Here is a 16842-nt window from a genome sequence, read left to right as displayed (position 1 = left end):
GATTTGGGGAGGTTGAAGTATTTTTTGGGAATTGAAGTAGGTCAATCTCAAAAGGGAGTGTTTTTGTCGCAGAGGAAGTATGTTCTAGATTTGCTGATTGAGACAGGTATGCTTGGGTCCAAGCTTATTGAATCTCCTATGGATCCCAATGTAAAACTAACTGCTGAAGAGGGAGATGTTCTTGATGATCCTGAAAGATATAGAAGACTGGTGGGTAAACTGAATTACTTAACAGTTACCCGACCAGATATTGCGTTTCCTGTTAGTGTGGTGAGCCAGTTTCTCTCTTCTGCTCGGACTCCTCACTGGGATGCTGTTATCCGGGTGTTACGATATCTCAAGAAGGCTCCGGGTAGAGGAATAGTGTATCGTGATCATGGTCATAACCGATTTGAGGGTTTTTCAGATACTGATTGGGCAGGATCTCCAGTTGATAGGAGGTCAACTATAGGATACTATACTTTTGTTGGAGGAAACCTTGTTTCTTGGAAAAGCAAGAAACAAAGTGTTGTGGCTTAGTCGAGTGCTGAATCGGAATATTGAGCTATGGCTCATGGGACTTGTGAGCTGATGTGGATTCAACAGTTGTTGTCTAAATTGGGTTTTAAAACCTCTGTTCCCTTGCAGCTATTGCTTCAAAAGCTGTGTTTCATGAGAGGACAACGCATATTGAGATTGAATGTCATTTTGTTCCTTAGAAGATGCAAAGTGATCTAATTCTTCCAAGCCATGTCAGAACCGGAGAGCAGCTGGCAGATGTGTTTACAAAACCTTGGGTAGTGGGCGTATTGATTATATTTGTAACAAGCTGGGCATGATTGATATATATGCTCCAGCTTAAGGGGGAGTGTTAGAAGTATTGTGGGAGTCCAATTAGTGGGTCTCGGGATTACCGCCTGGCACTAATCCCAAGAATCTATATTAGTATTTTATCTTTCCTTATTTGCCCCTACCCCTAATATGTATTCTGTATCCCTTTCGTTATTCACTCAATAGAAGATTTTTCGGCTGCTGTTCCATTCTCTTCTTCTTCTTCTTCTTCTTCTCTTCTCATCTCATCTCTTCTCTTCTCTACCTCCATTATTTATGCTCATAATTGTTAATCTATAATTTTAGACAAATTTTCATAGATGTGTAAAAAACTTGATCGGATCTGTAAAATAAAAATTTAGAAATATCTTGAGGCTTTAATGCGTTGTATATCTCACTATAAAACAAAGTCATAGCTATAACTCTTGCTCTTAATCTCTTATGGATTTAAAATTCTCTTTTCATTGGAAAACATTTTTCTTTTGCAGATTAGCTCAAAGAATTGTGCGAGGAGATGTTCCTGAACCTCTATTGAATCGGAAGGTTGCCAGTCTTCTTTAGTATTTCTTTTTTCTTTGTGAAATAATGTTTTCCTGAAGATGGTTAAGCTGTTAGTTAGATACCTTCTTTTTATGAGTAGATTAGACAGGCAATTCTGTGTTTCTGGTTGATTGGAGATGCTTCCATTTCTCTCCAAACGCATTTAGGAACATTAACTGCTCTCTCTCTCTCTCTCTAAACTGTGGAAATGTATGAGGCAGGGAATCAAGTTTTGTCTTTGATCCTTGTTTGGCGGCTTTGACATTGATTCCAATGATCGTAAACCAAATCTATGTACTATAATATGGCTTCAGTTAATTTGGTGAATATAAAGATAACAAACATGCACATTGAGATAATTTGACTTGAGTCTGTCTGTTAGGCTCAGTTTGGATCATGAGAATCCTAACAGGCATTAGACATGGTAATGATTAGTAGGCCAGCTGGTTGATTAGATTCCCACCTAAGCAACTAGATCCCACATCTCAACAGAAATTGGATTCCACCAGTTTAGGTGGAGGTCTCGATTCCTATTGGTCGTTCGAAGATGGTGGTTAAATTCGCAGAATTCTCAGTTCACTCCAAATATCTAACATGGTTTATTGTGATTCTCCATTGTTTTGACTATTGAATCCTAACGAAATTCCTTTCATATGTTAAGTAAAATTTAGGGACGGCCCTTATAGGGTCCTGGAAGATCACTCAATTGTGCTTCTTGTCGATATAGCGGCAAATTTTGGTTGGAATGATCTCCATACAATTTCCCCCATAAATCTGTATTGGCTCTGTAAGTACTTTGAATTTAACAGTTCCCCTTTCATGTTTTGGATTTCCTTTCTCCCTGTTACTTCTTTTTATTTCATTATCCCTTCCAATTTTTATTACCTTACGTTAAATCAAAATAATTGCATAAGGACCTATATTTTATGTTTGTATCCATGTGTTCTAGTGCGTACATTTGTATCTTGTAAAAAATGCAATCATATTAGGATATATTGGGATCATAGTTGTCATGGGATCTAGGCGACCTAAAGTGTTGGAGGGGGCCTGGACGCAAGGCGCACCTGGACACCTAGGTGTCGGCCAAGCAACGCCTTAACAACTATGGTTGAGATATTGCAGCATAAATATTCTGTAATACCTTGGTCAGTTCATGACAGAAAGATTGAGAAAGTGATGATGCAGATGGGCTAGGAAGATTTGGGGAAATTGTTAATTGCTTGCGACTCTACTGGTTTTTGTTAGCCCATATGCTTGATATTTTACTATTTTAGGATGAAAGTGATTTTGATTTTTGTTTTTAGTCATTTTTTAATTCCATGTTTATATTTGGTCTTTGACTTGTGCAGTTGATCTCTTTGGATATGGGTTCATTGCTTGCTGGTGCTAAATTTCGTGGAGATTTTGAGGAAAGGCTGAAAGCTGTCTTGAAGGAAGTCACTGCTTCAAATAGGCAGATTATTTTGTTTATTGATGAGATCCACACTGTTGTTGGCGCAGGTGACTGTTCTACCTTGGTTGTCTCCATTGATGTTCTGTCTATTACATCTTAGTACAGAGGAGAACACACTGCTTTTTGTTGTTTCCAATTCAGCAAGTTAAAAATATTTAGCTAGTGTCTTTTGCAAAGAGTAATACTTATTTATTCTTTTTATGCGGGCCCACTATAGGCCTTGAAGTTTCCTGTTTTAGTTGTTTCAGTCTGTTTGTAAATCAGCCAACAGGCCAAAGTTCTACTGATGATGGAGAAAAAGATTCGTACTTTAGATATTAACTAGTGTTGCTTCGAAAATCTTTCTGGGTAATTGTAATTTCTTAAAAGTGAACCTATACCTGTATGAACTGTCTCCATCTCTTATTTACAAGTCTTTTCCACAGTACTCTCTAATTCTTCTTTGTTCTTTGCTTATCTTGTGCTGAGGGTCCTCGTTTTTTCTCTCTCACTTTGTTTTTTTTTTTTAAAACTTTTCAATTCTTCTTGGTGCAATTAAAAATTGAGAAGAAAATATTCAATTTTTTATTTGGTATGTTCAAGGAAATGTGAAAAGTAAAATCTCTTGGGAAAAATACTAGTTCATCTTGTCCTTCTCACAGAGCATCCAAAAAGAAAAAAGAATGAATAAAGGAAAATAAAAAAAGCTCCATTATATATATATATATTTTGCTCCCATTCTAAATCTGTGGGTTCTAACTTACTTATTGGGGTTGTATTTTCTTTTCCGCCAACAGCTTGCTCATCACAGTAGCATTCTTGTATGGAATATATGTAGGGGCTACTGGTGGTGCACTCGATGCTGGTAATTTGTTGAAACCAATGCTTGGACGAGGTGAGCTCCGTTGTATTGGAGCAACCACACTAAATGAATATAGGAAATACATCGAGAAGGATCCTGCTCTTGAGCGTAGATTCCAGCAGGTGTTCTGTGGTCAGCCATCTGTTGAAGACACAATCTCCATTCTTCGTGGGTTGCGTGAACGCTATGAGCTCCATCATGGTGTTAAAGTATCTGACAGTGCCCTTGTTTCAGCTGCGGTTCTTGCAGACCGATACATTACAGACCGCTTTTTGCCAGATAAAGGTATAAGGTGTTGTTAGTTAGCTTATTCCTTTAGCCTATGCTATATACAAAAAGGTTCATCTGGGGGCAATTGAAATGTTAGGTTACCTTTTGGGTGGCTGATAGCATGGTTTAAAGTATCGATCGATACGGATCGATACGTATCGATATCGTCGATATGGATACAATACATACCGATACGTCTCTTTTTTTTTTTAAAAAAAAAAACTATCTCGAATTGTATCGAAATGTATCGACTTATATGGACCGATACGATACGATATGACCAATACGTATCGATACCATCGAAATATCCAGTAAAGGGTTATGTGGGTGGTTTAATACGTATCGATACATATCGATACATTACCGACACAAATTGATACACACTGATACATATCGATACGTACCGATACCATCGATACATTCCATAAAAAAGCCATTTTCACTCACAGACTCGATATAACTCCTAATCTAACAAAAAAATGAAGGAAAACTCTCAACCAAAAGTCTAAAATCTTGCATTTAATCTTGGTTTTTTATACCTGTAAACTAAAAAACGAATCAAGGAGTACTACAACATCATCTTTGAATCATCCAATACTCTTCATCGCTTTAGACGATTACAACATATAAGAAACCTCATCTTTTATAACAATTTCAATTTAATGCACTTGTTTGGTTATATATTATTCACCATTTTAGGTTTTATTCATGACACTCATTATATATTGCTTATTTATATCGTTTTTTATTCCAAAAGTGTATTTTGACAATTTCTATGTGTATCTATATTGTTCGATACGTATCTCCGAAACGATACGATACGATACGATACGTCTCTTAAAATCACCCGACCGATACGATACCCGATACCGATACTTTAAACCTTGGCTGATAGTCCAAAACTAATTCAATTTATAAGTTTTAAATGTCAAAAATCCCTGTTTGTTTTCTGTTGGTATCTCACCCATTACTTTTCTCTTTAGTGGTTCTAGTTTCTGTTCATTTTCCCGGAATATTAAGAATCAATTCTGTAAGGTCCTTAGACTGTCCTGGTTTGTCAGTCACAATTGAGTTTATTAACTTTCTCATTGAGTTGATGGGTTTTCTTCTTGCTTACGTGCCATAAAGGCGCAATAGAAGAAAAAGGCCATCTTGTTTTTTTCTTATACGCTTGCGTTAAGATTGAATGTCCAACTAATAGATTTCTGCCTGCAGCAATTGATCTTGTTGATGAAGCAGCAGCAAAGCTGAAAATGGAGATTACATCTAAGCCCACTGAGTTGGATGAGATTGATAGATCTGTGCTGAAGTTAGAGATGGAGATATTGTCACAGAAAAAAGAGACTGACAAAACATCTAAAGAACGGTTAAGCAAGTTGGAACATGATCTAGATTCACTAAAACAGAAACAGAAAGAACTCACTGAACAGTGGGAACGTGAGTAGGCTTTCATGACACGAATTCGATCAATTAAGGAAGAGGTAGGCTTTCAATGATTTGGTGCACAACCTGGCCTTCTGGAATTATAATTTGCAATTATTTTCTAATTTATCAATTGGATTCTTTTTGTAGATTGATAGAGTCAACCAAGCGATGGAGGCTGCTGAACGTGAGTATGATTTGAATCGTGCTGCTAAGCTCAAGTATGGAACACTGATGTCTCTTCAACGGCAGCTAGAAGAGGCTGAGAAGGAACTCTCTGATTTTCGAAAGTCCGGTAAATCATTGCTCCAAGAAGAGGTCACTGACCTTGACATTGCTGAAATTGTGAGCAAGTGGACTGGTATACCACTATCAAACCTGCAACAGTCCGAAAGAGAGAAGTTAGTTAAGCTAGAGGAAGTTCTCCACAAGAGGGTTGTTGGACAGGATATTGCTGTCAAAGCAGTGGCTGATGCAATCCGCCGTTTGAGGGCAGGGCTATCAGACCCAAACCAGCCGATAGCAAGCTTCATGTTTTTGGGCCCTACTGGTGTTGGCAAGACAGAGCTTGCCAAAGCTCTAGCAGGTTATTTATTCAACATGGAGAATGCACTTGTAAGGATCGACATGAGTGAGTACATGGAAAAACATGCAGTTTCACGCTTGATAGGTGCTCCCCCTGGTTATGTTGGCTATGAAGAAGGTGGGCAGCTGACTGAAGTGGTTCGCCGAAGACCATATTCTGTAATCTTGTTTGATGAGATTGAGAAAGCACATATGATGTGTTCAACATTCTGTTACAGCTATTGGATGATGGAAGGATTACTGATTCACAAGGACGGACTGTTAGTTTTACAAATTGTGTTATTATAATGACTTCGAATATTGGGTCTCATTACATCCTTGAAACTCTTCGCAATACACAGGATACCAAGGATGCAGTGTATGATATGATGAAAAGACAGGTTCTGGAGTTAGCAATTCAAACTTTTCGCCCAGAGTTCATGAATCGTATTGATGAGTTTATTGTTTTCCAGCCTCTGGACTCTAAGGAAATTTGTAGGATTGTGGAGCTACAGGTAATTACTGATTGAGGGAGGCTTTGCTGCTTCATCCTTCTACTTTATTTTATTTATTAAATTATTTTTAAGCTTAAAGCTGTTCATACATTACAGCCTCTGTTATGCTTCTCTGCTCGTCTTTGCTTTCATTTTGTGCAGCTACATCTGGTTTTGAAGTCTAGAGTTTTTTAGATACGGGGACTGTTCTTTTACAAATATTTGAAAGTTATGGAATTGCTTTGCTGAGATTTTCATTTGACTAATCTACAATTCATGGTCACATCCATGGGAAATCTGTCTTGCAGCTGAACCGTTTGAAAGGCAGGCTTAAACAGAAGAAGATTGACCTTTATTATACAAAGGAAGCTGTTGAGCTATTGTTGGTCAAACAACGGTCCAGGGATCAAACCATGGTTCCTTAGGGAAACCAATATACAGAAAAATTAGGGTTTTGCACACCCTGGGTTATCCCATGGTGCCCCATTTGATTTTAGGGTTTCCCATGGTCGCCCATGGGAACCCTGGTGCATCCCTATTAGGGTTTCTCCTTCCCTATTGCGTCCCATAAAATTAATTATCACAATAGGGACGGAGAAATTCATCTCTAGTCCATCACATGGCAAGAGGGATCCATCCCATACTCGAATGCGCAGCGGAAATTAATCGATTCGAGTTTCTTTCGCATCCCATAAATATTAATAATCAATGAACAGAAGGAATTAATAAAGAACTGCTAACCTGGTGAGCCTCAAGTGTTGCTTCTCCAATAGACAGTGGTTCTTCCTCCAGTGAGCGCTCCAAGCAAACAGATCTGAACCTCCAATGGTGCTACCAAGGTTCTACACGCCATTCCCAGATGCCCTCAAACTCCTCAGCATAGATCTAGGGTTTCACAAACCCTAACTCTCAAACACAGGTGAGAGAAGCAAGAAGAAGAAGAGAGATCACAAGAGGGAGAGAGAGAACCAAAAACGTAGGAGAGAGAGTGTTTGCTCCAAAAACGTGGAGAGCTTCCTCTTCTGCGTTTTTTGGTCTCCTATTTATAATAATAGGGTTTAATTAAATCCTAGATAGATTTAATAAAGCTCTAGTGAGAGTCTGACTCTCTCTCTCTCAGTTTGGCAGTTCTGTTTAAACTCAAAGTGCTACATAGGTGAAGAAGCAGAATCTAATAGGGAAAGTATTAATTAGATTCTTTATTTAATTATTAATGGATAATTATAATTAGCACCAAATCCATTAATTAAATAAAGAGCCAATTAAATTACCAAATTCCAAATAACTCCCTATATGATAACAATTTATCATATACAACCCCCCACTAATCAACACCATCATTATGGAATCTAGGGCATGTAAACATGTACTGCCAAACCCCAATCCATAGTACATGGCCATATAAGAGCGTCTGTGCATCCGATCGGGTCCCGTAAAACTCGATAAAACACTTTATTTGAAATAACTATAAATAATGTATCATTTTATGTAAAATAAATTTTGCAAAACCATTTCCAAAATGGTACTGGATCCAGATTCTGATCCAACCATGCACAAATAGTCTCTATCTTGGTGTTCCCCAATCGGGCAGTGGTGACCGTGTTGGATAACTCCTTCACTCACAAAGTGTTCACGCATTCCCAGAACACCGGCTTTGACTCGTTTGAGTCTCAGTCATTGATGAAGCAAAGAATGCGATCACACTTTGCAGTGACAGGGTTCCCTCAGGTACAGGGTGTCGGTGACACATGTCTATCCCTTCCTACATCTGGCAGTAATACATGAGGGAATCGACAAAGTAGATTCTTCGCCAATGCACACATCAAACATGTGAGCACTCGCATTCGTACCCTGACATCACATGTCTAGGCATACCCAATGCAACGACCATATGATAAGGGTGCCCAGCCCAAACCCTAGTCATGACTACCATTTTAAGTATAACTTACAGACACATAATGCTCAAAAAGTTTATATCGCATGTGACAATATTAAACTAAAATGTACAAATGTTCAATACAAAGGTGAATCGGGTTGAACCGGACCGAACCGGGTTTGATGGACACACACTTGTCCAACAATCTCCCACTTGTACATCAAAACCAATTCCCCATACATTTTAAACCCATGCCCTCCATGTGTTTCTCAAACACACCTGGTGACAAACCCTTTGTCATGGCATCAGACACATTTTCAGTTGTGTCCACTTTAGAGATACTCACGTCACCCTGCTGGATAATCTCTCTGATGAGGTGATACTTCCGCTGCACGTGCTTGTTCCTCTAATGAGCCCTAGGCTCCTTAGCTTGTGCAATGGCCCCTCTGTTGTCACATAACAGGGGAATAGGGCCCTTGACAAGATCAGGGACTACCTCCAAATCTGATAGGAATTTCCTCAGCCAAACACCTTTTGCTGCATCACAAGCTGCAAGGTATTCTGCTTCGGTAGTAGAATCGATTGTAGACTTTTGTTTCGCACTCCGCCACACAATGGCACCTCCACCCATTAGATATACCATCCCGGACGTGGATTTTCTGTCATCCTTGTCAGTTTGGGAATCCGAATCTGTGTATCCCAACACTGACAACTGATCAGATCCAAAAACTAAGAAATATTCCTTAGTCCTTCTCAGGTACTTGAGGTTATTCTTGACAGCACTCCAATGCTCGCGTCCAGGGTTAGATTGATAACGACTTACCATACCTACTGCATAGCAAATGTCCGGCCTTGTACACAACATAGCATACATAAGACTCCCTACTGCTGAGGCATAGGGAATCCTCTTCATCTCTTCAATGTCTGTCTGAGACTGAGGACATTGAGATTTGGAAAGACTGACTCCATGTCTGAAGGGAACACTTCCCCTCTTGGAGTTCTCCATACTAAATCTGGTCAGGACTTTGTCTATATAGGTAGCTTGTGATAACCCTAGCATCCTTTTTTGGCGATCTCTTACGAGTTTGATCCCAAGGATATAGCTAGCTTCACCAAGGTCTTTCATCGAAAACGTTGTGGATAACCACTGTTTTACTGATGAAAGGAATCCTACATCGTTACCAATCAGCAATATGTCATCTACGTATAAAACAAGAAAACTTACTGCCCTCCCACTGATCTTCTTATAAACGCATGGTTCATCCATGTTTTGATCAAAACCAAACGATTTGATTGATTGATCAAACCTGATGTTCCAGCTCCTGGAAGCCTGTTTCAGCCCATAAATGGACCTCTACAATTTACACACCTTTCTTTCTTCCTCCAAGGAAGAGAACCTCTCTCGCTGTTCCATGTAGATTTCCTCTTGAAGGAACCCATTTAGAAATGCAGTCTGTACATCCATCTGCCAGATCTCATAATCAAAGTGTGCTGCGATAGCCAATAAAATCCTGATGGATTTCATCATCGCTACTGGTGAAAAGGTTTCCTCATAGGCTATACCCTCTTTCTGGGTATAGCCCTTTGCTACCAGTCTCATTTTGAATCTTTCGACCTTTCCATCTGCGCCCTTCTTCCTCTTGAAGAACCATTTACATCCAATCGGCTTGACGCCAAGTGGTGGATCGACTAGAGTCCAGACCTTGTTGGAATGCATCGAATCGATTTCAAAGCGCATTACTTCTAGCCACCTAGTGGCATCAGCATCCTTTAGAGCCTCAGAGTATGTCATCGGATCATCATCCAATTCAACCGATACCATGTGGAACTCTTCCACTGTTTCCTCTTCGGTTAGAAGAGTTAGCCTGGTGGGTGGTCTAATAGTCCTCCCACTGCGTCGAGGTTCCTCAGGTGTTGGTATTTCAGCGGGTATCTCAGTTGGTCTCACTTCTGGAAGTGACGTTTCTGAGCCATCTGATAGCTCTTTTATGACTACTGGTTCGGACCTCTAGGTCATCATTTCTTCCTCCAAAAATGTGACATATTTACTTACAATGACCTTTTGGTCAACTGGATCATAGAAATAATAGCCTATCGTGCCTTTGGGGTAGCCTAAGAAATAGCATCTCGAAGTCTTGGATTCCAACTTGTCTGTCTGTTGCTTTTGCACATGTGCTATGCAACCCCATACCCTAAGGTGTTGAATACTGGGCTTTCGCCCCTTCCACAACTCAAAGGGTGTCTTGGCTACAGACTTAGATGGAACCCTATTCAAGATATATATCGCCGTCTCTAAAGCGTACCCCTAGAAAGAAAGAGGCAGCTCACTATAAGTGAGCATCGTCCTGACCATATCCAATAGGGTCCGATTGCGTCGTTCGGATACACCATTTGGTTGTGGTGTGCCTGGATTAGTTAGCTGACTAACTATCCCTTGGGATATGAGATGTTCTTTAAACTCATCCGATAGATACTCCCCTCCACGATCTGATCGTAATGACTTGATGCGTTTATCGAGCTGTCTTTCGACCTCGGCTTGGAATTCTTTGAATTTATCAAAGGCTTCCGATTTCTTACGCATCAAGTATACGTAACCATATCTAGAGTAATCATCGGTGAATGTGATAAAGTACTCATACCCATATCTTGCTTGTATATTTATGGGTCCACACACATCAGTGTGTATCAACTCCAACAGATCTGTGGCTCTAGCACCTTTATTGCTAAAGGGTTTCTTGATCATTTTGCTCTGAAGGCATGACTCACAGGTGGGGAATGGATCCACCCTCAGACTCTCTAAGGGCCCATCCCTCACCAATCTACTGATTCGGTCCACATTTATGTGACCCAATCTTAGATGCCACAGATATGTTGAGTTTACTGGAGCTGCTTTCCCTTTCAAATCAACATTTGAAATAACATTCTTTCTATTAGGGCAATCTAGAAAATACAAACCACTTTGCATATATCCGGATGCCATAAAGGAATTATTAAAATGAATAATCAATTTAGAATTAAAGGAAAAATTATATCCGTCCAAAACAAGTTTTGAAACTGAAATTATCTTCCTCTTGAAAGAGGGTACATAATAGCAATCCTTTAAAACTAAACTAGTAGAACTAAAATTTAAAATAAAAGTTTCCATAGCTAACGCCATGGTCTCAGCTCCAGTGCCCATCCAAAGACGCACTTCATTTTTTTCCAGGTTCCTTGTCTCCTTGAACCCCTGTAAATCATTGCAAATGTGAACAGTGGATCCACTATCCACCAACCAAGAATTAGTTGGTTCAAAAGACAAATTAGACTCATAAAGAACGTGAACATCACATGTACCTTCTTTAGCAGCCTCTATTTCATCCGACTTCTTGTCTTTCAAAGTTGCCAGGTAAGCATGACAGTTTCTTTTCCAGTGACCCTCCTTCTTGCAATAAAAGCACTTGGCTTTGCCTTTATTGCCAGACTTCCCACCCTTGGCTTTCAGGGTCTTGCCCTTACTTTCCTTTTTCTTCTTCTTCCCATTTGAAGAAGGCTTTGCCTCAGTTGCAGTCTTGTCCTTTTTCAAAGATGCTTCAGCCTCTACCAGTGCATTAGCAAGCTCGGTGAGCTCCATCTCCTTCTCGGACATCTTGTAGGACATCCTAAAAGGTGCATAGGCAGAAGTGAGTGACGCTAAGATCACATCAATCTTGTATCGCAGGCTGAAATCAGTCCCTATAGATTTCAGTTTTTCAAACAGATTGATCATTTTCATTACATGATCCATCACTGGTGTCCCCTGGGACATCTTAGAGTTATGGATTTGACTCACAGCATCAGAATGTGCGTGTGCCAACTGTCTGTTGAACAATTCAGTAAGCTTATCCATTTTACCCCCAGCAGTGCGTATATCCTTGACTGAGTCTACAACTGACTTTTCCAACGATCCTAGGATATAGAGTGATGCCTTGGAATCCCTCATGAGGAACTCTTGCATCTCTTCATTTGCCTCAAAATCGTTCGGGTCGGGTTGAGGAGGAACTTGTTCATCTAGAACTGGGAACAGTTCTTCAGCAGTCAGGAGCAACTTAATGCTCCGGTACCAATCGACATAGTTTGTACCATTAAGTTTGTATTCGCTAATGAGTGTTAACAGGTTGGAATTAACGGCAGCCATCGTATATTAATCTACACATGCACAAGTAAATAACCACATGCTAATTAATGACCATTAAAAATAATAAATTGAGCACACACACATCAATGGTCTTTCATGATTTGGGTTTCCCTCATAACCCAAAAGATGAATTGAATACCTACAACCCTTGCATGCATAACTTACCCTGTCGGGAGTCATTATACACACCATGGTAGTGTAGACTAAGCTGTTCGTCTCATGGGCTTCCAATATTTTCGGCCACCTGGGTGTCATGTCCAGATCCTGTCGGCTGACATACACCCAAGTCATGTACTTACCTATTGCACTAGTTAGAATCATGGAATCATGAAAGATGGCCCACTGTCGCAGTGCCCTCTCACTATCCATACCCTAACGTATCTAGATAGAGGTAAATATAGATAAATGTGTAACAGAGGTCCTGGCAATGTCCTGTCGGCTTATGCGTGGTCATGTCACACACTTTCTACATTTATCTTCAATAGGAGGCCATGGACATGTCTGCCGATTAAGACTAGTCCATATCATACATGTATTGTGAATAAAGAGGGATTAATTAACTCTCACATACATGGATAGATTTAAACAACATAATTAATCAACATTAATTAAAAAGTGATTATGGGATGGCGGCATTTTTATCAGAAGCAATTAAAGAACCCTCCCAATAAAAATAAAACTAATAACTTTGGGTGCATTTATCATGCCATGGATGCCACGCCTCGATCATCTCTTCCGTCCAATTACGTCTTCAAAGTAGGTGACTTGCATCTCCATAAGCTTTGAGCACCACATGTGGATCACCATAAACATGCCCTGGGAGTCCTAACAACTCTAAAATTACAATGGAAACCTAGAAAAAATTCTATACACTTTCCTTTCCATAATAATAAAGAAACCCCGCATGGAGAAACTAACCCACCATTTGGGCTGCCCATGGGGTGGAGTACATTTGTTTATAAAAAAGATAGGGGGAGAGAGAGAAAGAGAAAGAAGCATCACATCCACCCATAGCCCCATGTATTACATACATAAACAATCCATCCATTTATTAGAATGCCATTCCCATAATCACATCATAATATAATTTCATGCATGGGCATTAAAGCAAGTAAACCAAAAATTAAAACATGGATTCCTTCAATTATTGAACCACCACATCGTAAGTGATAACATGTATCCAAGCCCATAAAATTAAAATCGCATTTTAATTGCAAGTGGGTAAAAAGGGAATCTCTTCACCCATCATCATCCTCCAAAAAACAAAACAAAATAATAAAATTCTGTTTTGAAAAAAAAACCTTTTTTTTTTGTTAAACTGGAGGGAAAACAAGGGGGGTGCATGCAGCCCACATACGCAGGCTGCAGGCACTCCCTGCGCAGCCCATAGGCACAAGGCCCACGGACAACAACCTTGGGCTGCGGCCTGCTGCCCGTAGGCTAAAGCCCACAGATAGCAGCCTGCAGGCCTGCAGCCCGCAAGCTTGCTGCCCGCAAGGGGATGCGCACATAGGCTGGCAATAGGGGAAGGGCGTGTGCAGAGGCTTGGCAGCGTGCGCTCCCCCCCGCCCCCCCACATATAAATCATGATTAAAAATTTAAATTAATAAAATTAATAATCACCCCTTAATTGGATAAATGCTTCAACAATTGGAATAAATAAAACAAACCAAATCCATCATCACATGGGTAGGTTGTTACACTAACAACCTCGTAACTACCCATGTGCACATGGGAAGGTTGTTACAACAACCATAATTTTAACCACCCATGTGCCAACTTGCATCCCACTCATGATAATCATATTAACCATTAATTATTCAATATTCATGGGTGGGAAAGGTAGCTCTGATACCACACTGTTGGTCAAACAACGGTCCAGGGATCAAACCATGGTTCCCTAGGGAAACCAATATACAAAAAAATTAGGGTTTTGCACACCTTGGGTTATCCCATGGTGTCCCATGGGTGCCCCATTTGATTTTAGGGTTTCCCATGGTCGCCCATGGGAATCCTGGTGCATCCCTATTAGGGTTTCTCCTTCCCTATTGCGTCCCATAAAATTAATTATCACAATAGGGACGGAGAAATTCATCTCTAGTCCATCACATGGCAAGAGGGATCCATCCCATACTCGAATGCGCAGTGGAAATTAATCAATTCGAGTTTCTTTCGCATCCCATAAATATTAAAAATCAATGAACAGAAGGAATTAATAAAGAACTGCTAACTTGGTGAGCCTCAAGTGTTGCTCCTCCAATAGACAGTGGTTATTCCTCCAATGAGCGCTCCAAGCAAACAAATCTGAACCTCCAATGGTGCTACCAAGGTTCTACACGCCAATCCCAGATGCCCTCAAACTCCTCAGCATAGATCTAGGGTTTCACAAACCCTAACTCTCAAACACAGGTGAGAGAAGCAAGAAGAAGAAGAGAGATCACAAGAGGGAGAGAGAGAAACCAAAAACATAGGAGAGAGAGTGTCTGCTCCAAAAACGTGGAGAGCTTCCTCTTCTGCGTTTTTTGGTTTCCTATTTATAATAATAGGGTTTAATTAAATCCTAGATAGATTTAATAGAGCCCTAGTGAGAGTTTGACTCTCTCTCTCTCAGTCTGGCAGTTCTGTTTAAACTCAAAGTGCTACACAGGTGAAGAAGCAGAATCTAATAGGGAAAGTATTAATTAGATTCTTTATTTAATTATTAATGGATAATTACAATTAGCACCAAATTCATTAATTAAATAAAAAGTCAATTAAATTAGCAAATTCCAACTAACTCCCTATATGATAACAATTTATCATATACAACCCCCCACTAATCTACAGCATCATTATGGAATCTAGGGCATGTAAACATGTACTGCCAAACCCCAATCCATAGTACATGTCCATATAAGAGCGTATGTGCATCCGATCGGGTCCCACAAAACTCGATAAAACACTTTATTTGAAATAACTATAAATAATGTATCTTTTTATGTAAAATAAATTTTGCAAAACCATTTCCAAAATGGTACTGGATCCAGATTCTGATCCGACCATGCACAGACAGTCTCTATCTTGGTGTTTCCCAATCGGGCAGTGGTGACCGTGTTGGATAACTCCTTCACTCACAAAGTGTTCACGCATTCCCAGAACACCGGCTTTGACTCGCTTGAGTCTCAATCATTGATGAAGCAAAGAATGCGATCACACTTTGCAGTGACAGGGTTCCCTTAGGTACAGGGCATTGGTGACACATATCTATCCCTTCCTACATCTAGCAATAATACATGAGGGAATCGACAAAGTAGATTCTTCGCCAATGCACACATCAAACATGTGAGCACTCGCATTCGTACCCTGACATCACATGTCTAGGCATACCCAATGAGACGACCATATGATAAGGGTGCCCAGCCCAAACCCTAGTCGTGACTATCATTTTAAGTGTAACTTACGGACACATAATGCTCAAAAAGTTTATATCGCATGTGACAATATTAAACTAAAATGTATAAATGTTCAATACAAAGGTGAACCGGGTTGAACCGGACCGAACCGGGTTTGATGGACACACACTTGTCCAACAGCTATTGGGGACTTCGGGCTTTGATCCAAACTTTGGTGCAAGGCCTGTCAAGAGAGTTATACAGCAAATGGTCGAAAATGAAATAGCTTTGGGTATCTTGAGAGGAGAGTTTAAGGATGAGGACTCAGTCATTGTTGATGTAGAGGAATCTCCTACAGCCAAGGACCTTTTTGAGCAGAAGAGATTGGTCATCAAGAAACTGGAGAATGAGATTGGTCATCAAGAAGAAACTAGAGAATGAGATTGGTCATCAAGAAACTAGAGAATGATTCTTTCGTGGATACCATAGAGGCCAATGATTGATAGTTGATACTGTATTCCTGAGCTGTAAATTTTAGTAGTAGATTTTGTGAAGCTCTCACTGATCTTTCCACTCATTCATTTTTGTTCCTTTTTCCTTTTTTTCTTTTTTTTGTTTTTGGTGTGGGGGGGAGGGGTTGTTTGGGTGACTGGTTTTGTAGAGGAAAGCCAGGGAAGCATGTAAATTAGTTTGCTCTTTTGTTTTGAACAGAAGAAATCTTTTTCTTGCCTTACGAAATTCTTCTCAAAAGTATAAGAAAAGGTGTCCTTGTGCTGTCATTATTTTCAAATTTTACGATGTAACAAAATCCATCGTAGTGTGTACCTAATTCCACTCAGGTACCAAAAGTGATTGTAGGAGACTTGAGGGTTGTTGATGCTTTACCTTTATCAATTGACGAGTCATGCATTTCTCAATGTACTGCGCAATCTCCCTCTTCATGTTATTCCATCAAAATGTCTCTTTCAAGTCCTGGTACATCTTAGTACTACTAGGATGAATGGAATACAAGTTTTTGTGTGCTTCCTTCAATAACATTTGTTTCTCC

General features: G+C 39.9%; 1 protein-coding gene across 1 annotated transcript; it reads left to right on the top strand.

The window, feature by feature from the left end:
- Nucleotides 1-1226: 1226 nt before the first annotated feature.
- LOC122646542 (chaperone protein ClpB4, mitochondrial-like) lies at nucleotides 1227-16384 on the top strand. The gene is given in 9 exon segments (XM_043840111.1): nucleotides 1227-1353; nucleotides 2700-2850; nucleotides 3621-3929; nucleotides 5130-5395; nucleotides 5487-6111; nucleotides 6114-6415; nucleotides 6703-6769; nucleotides 15994-16193; nucleotides 16253-16384. Coding segments are annotated over 9 exon segments (2067 nt in total). The 5' UTR covers nucleotides 1227-1251; the 3' UTR covers nucleotides 16298-16384.
- The last annotated feature ends 458 nt before the right edge of the window (nucleotides 16385-16842 follow it).

This window comes from Telopea speciosissima, chromosome 11, assembly GCF_018873765.1.
Source record: "Telopea speciosissima isolate NSW1024214 ecotype Mountain lineage chromosome 11, Tspe_v1, whole genome shotgun sequence".
Classification (NCBI taxonomy): Eukaryota; Viridiplantae; Streptophyta; class Magnoliopsida; order Proteales; family Proteaceae; genus Telopea; species Telopea speciosissima.
The sequence above is the reverse complement of the archived record's forward strand: the minus strand, read 5'-3'. Positions and strand labels throughout refer to the sequence as shown.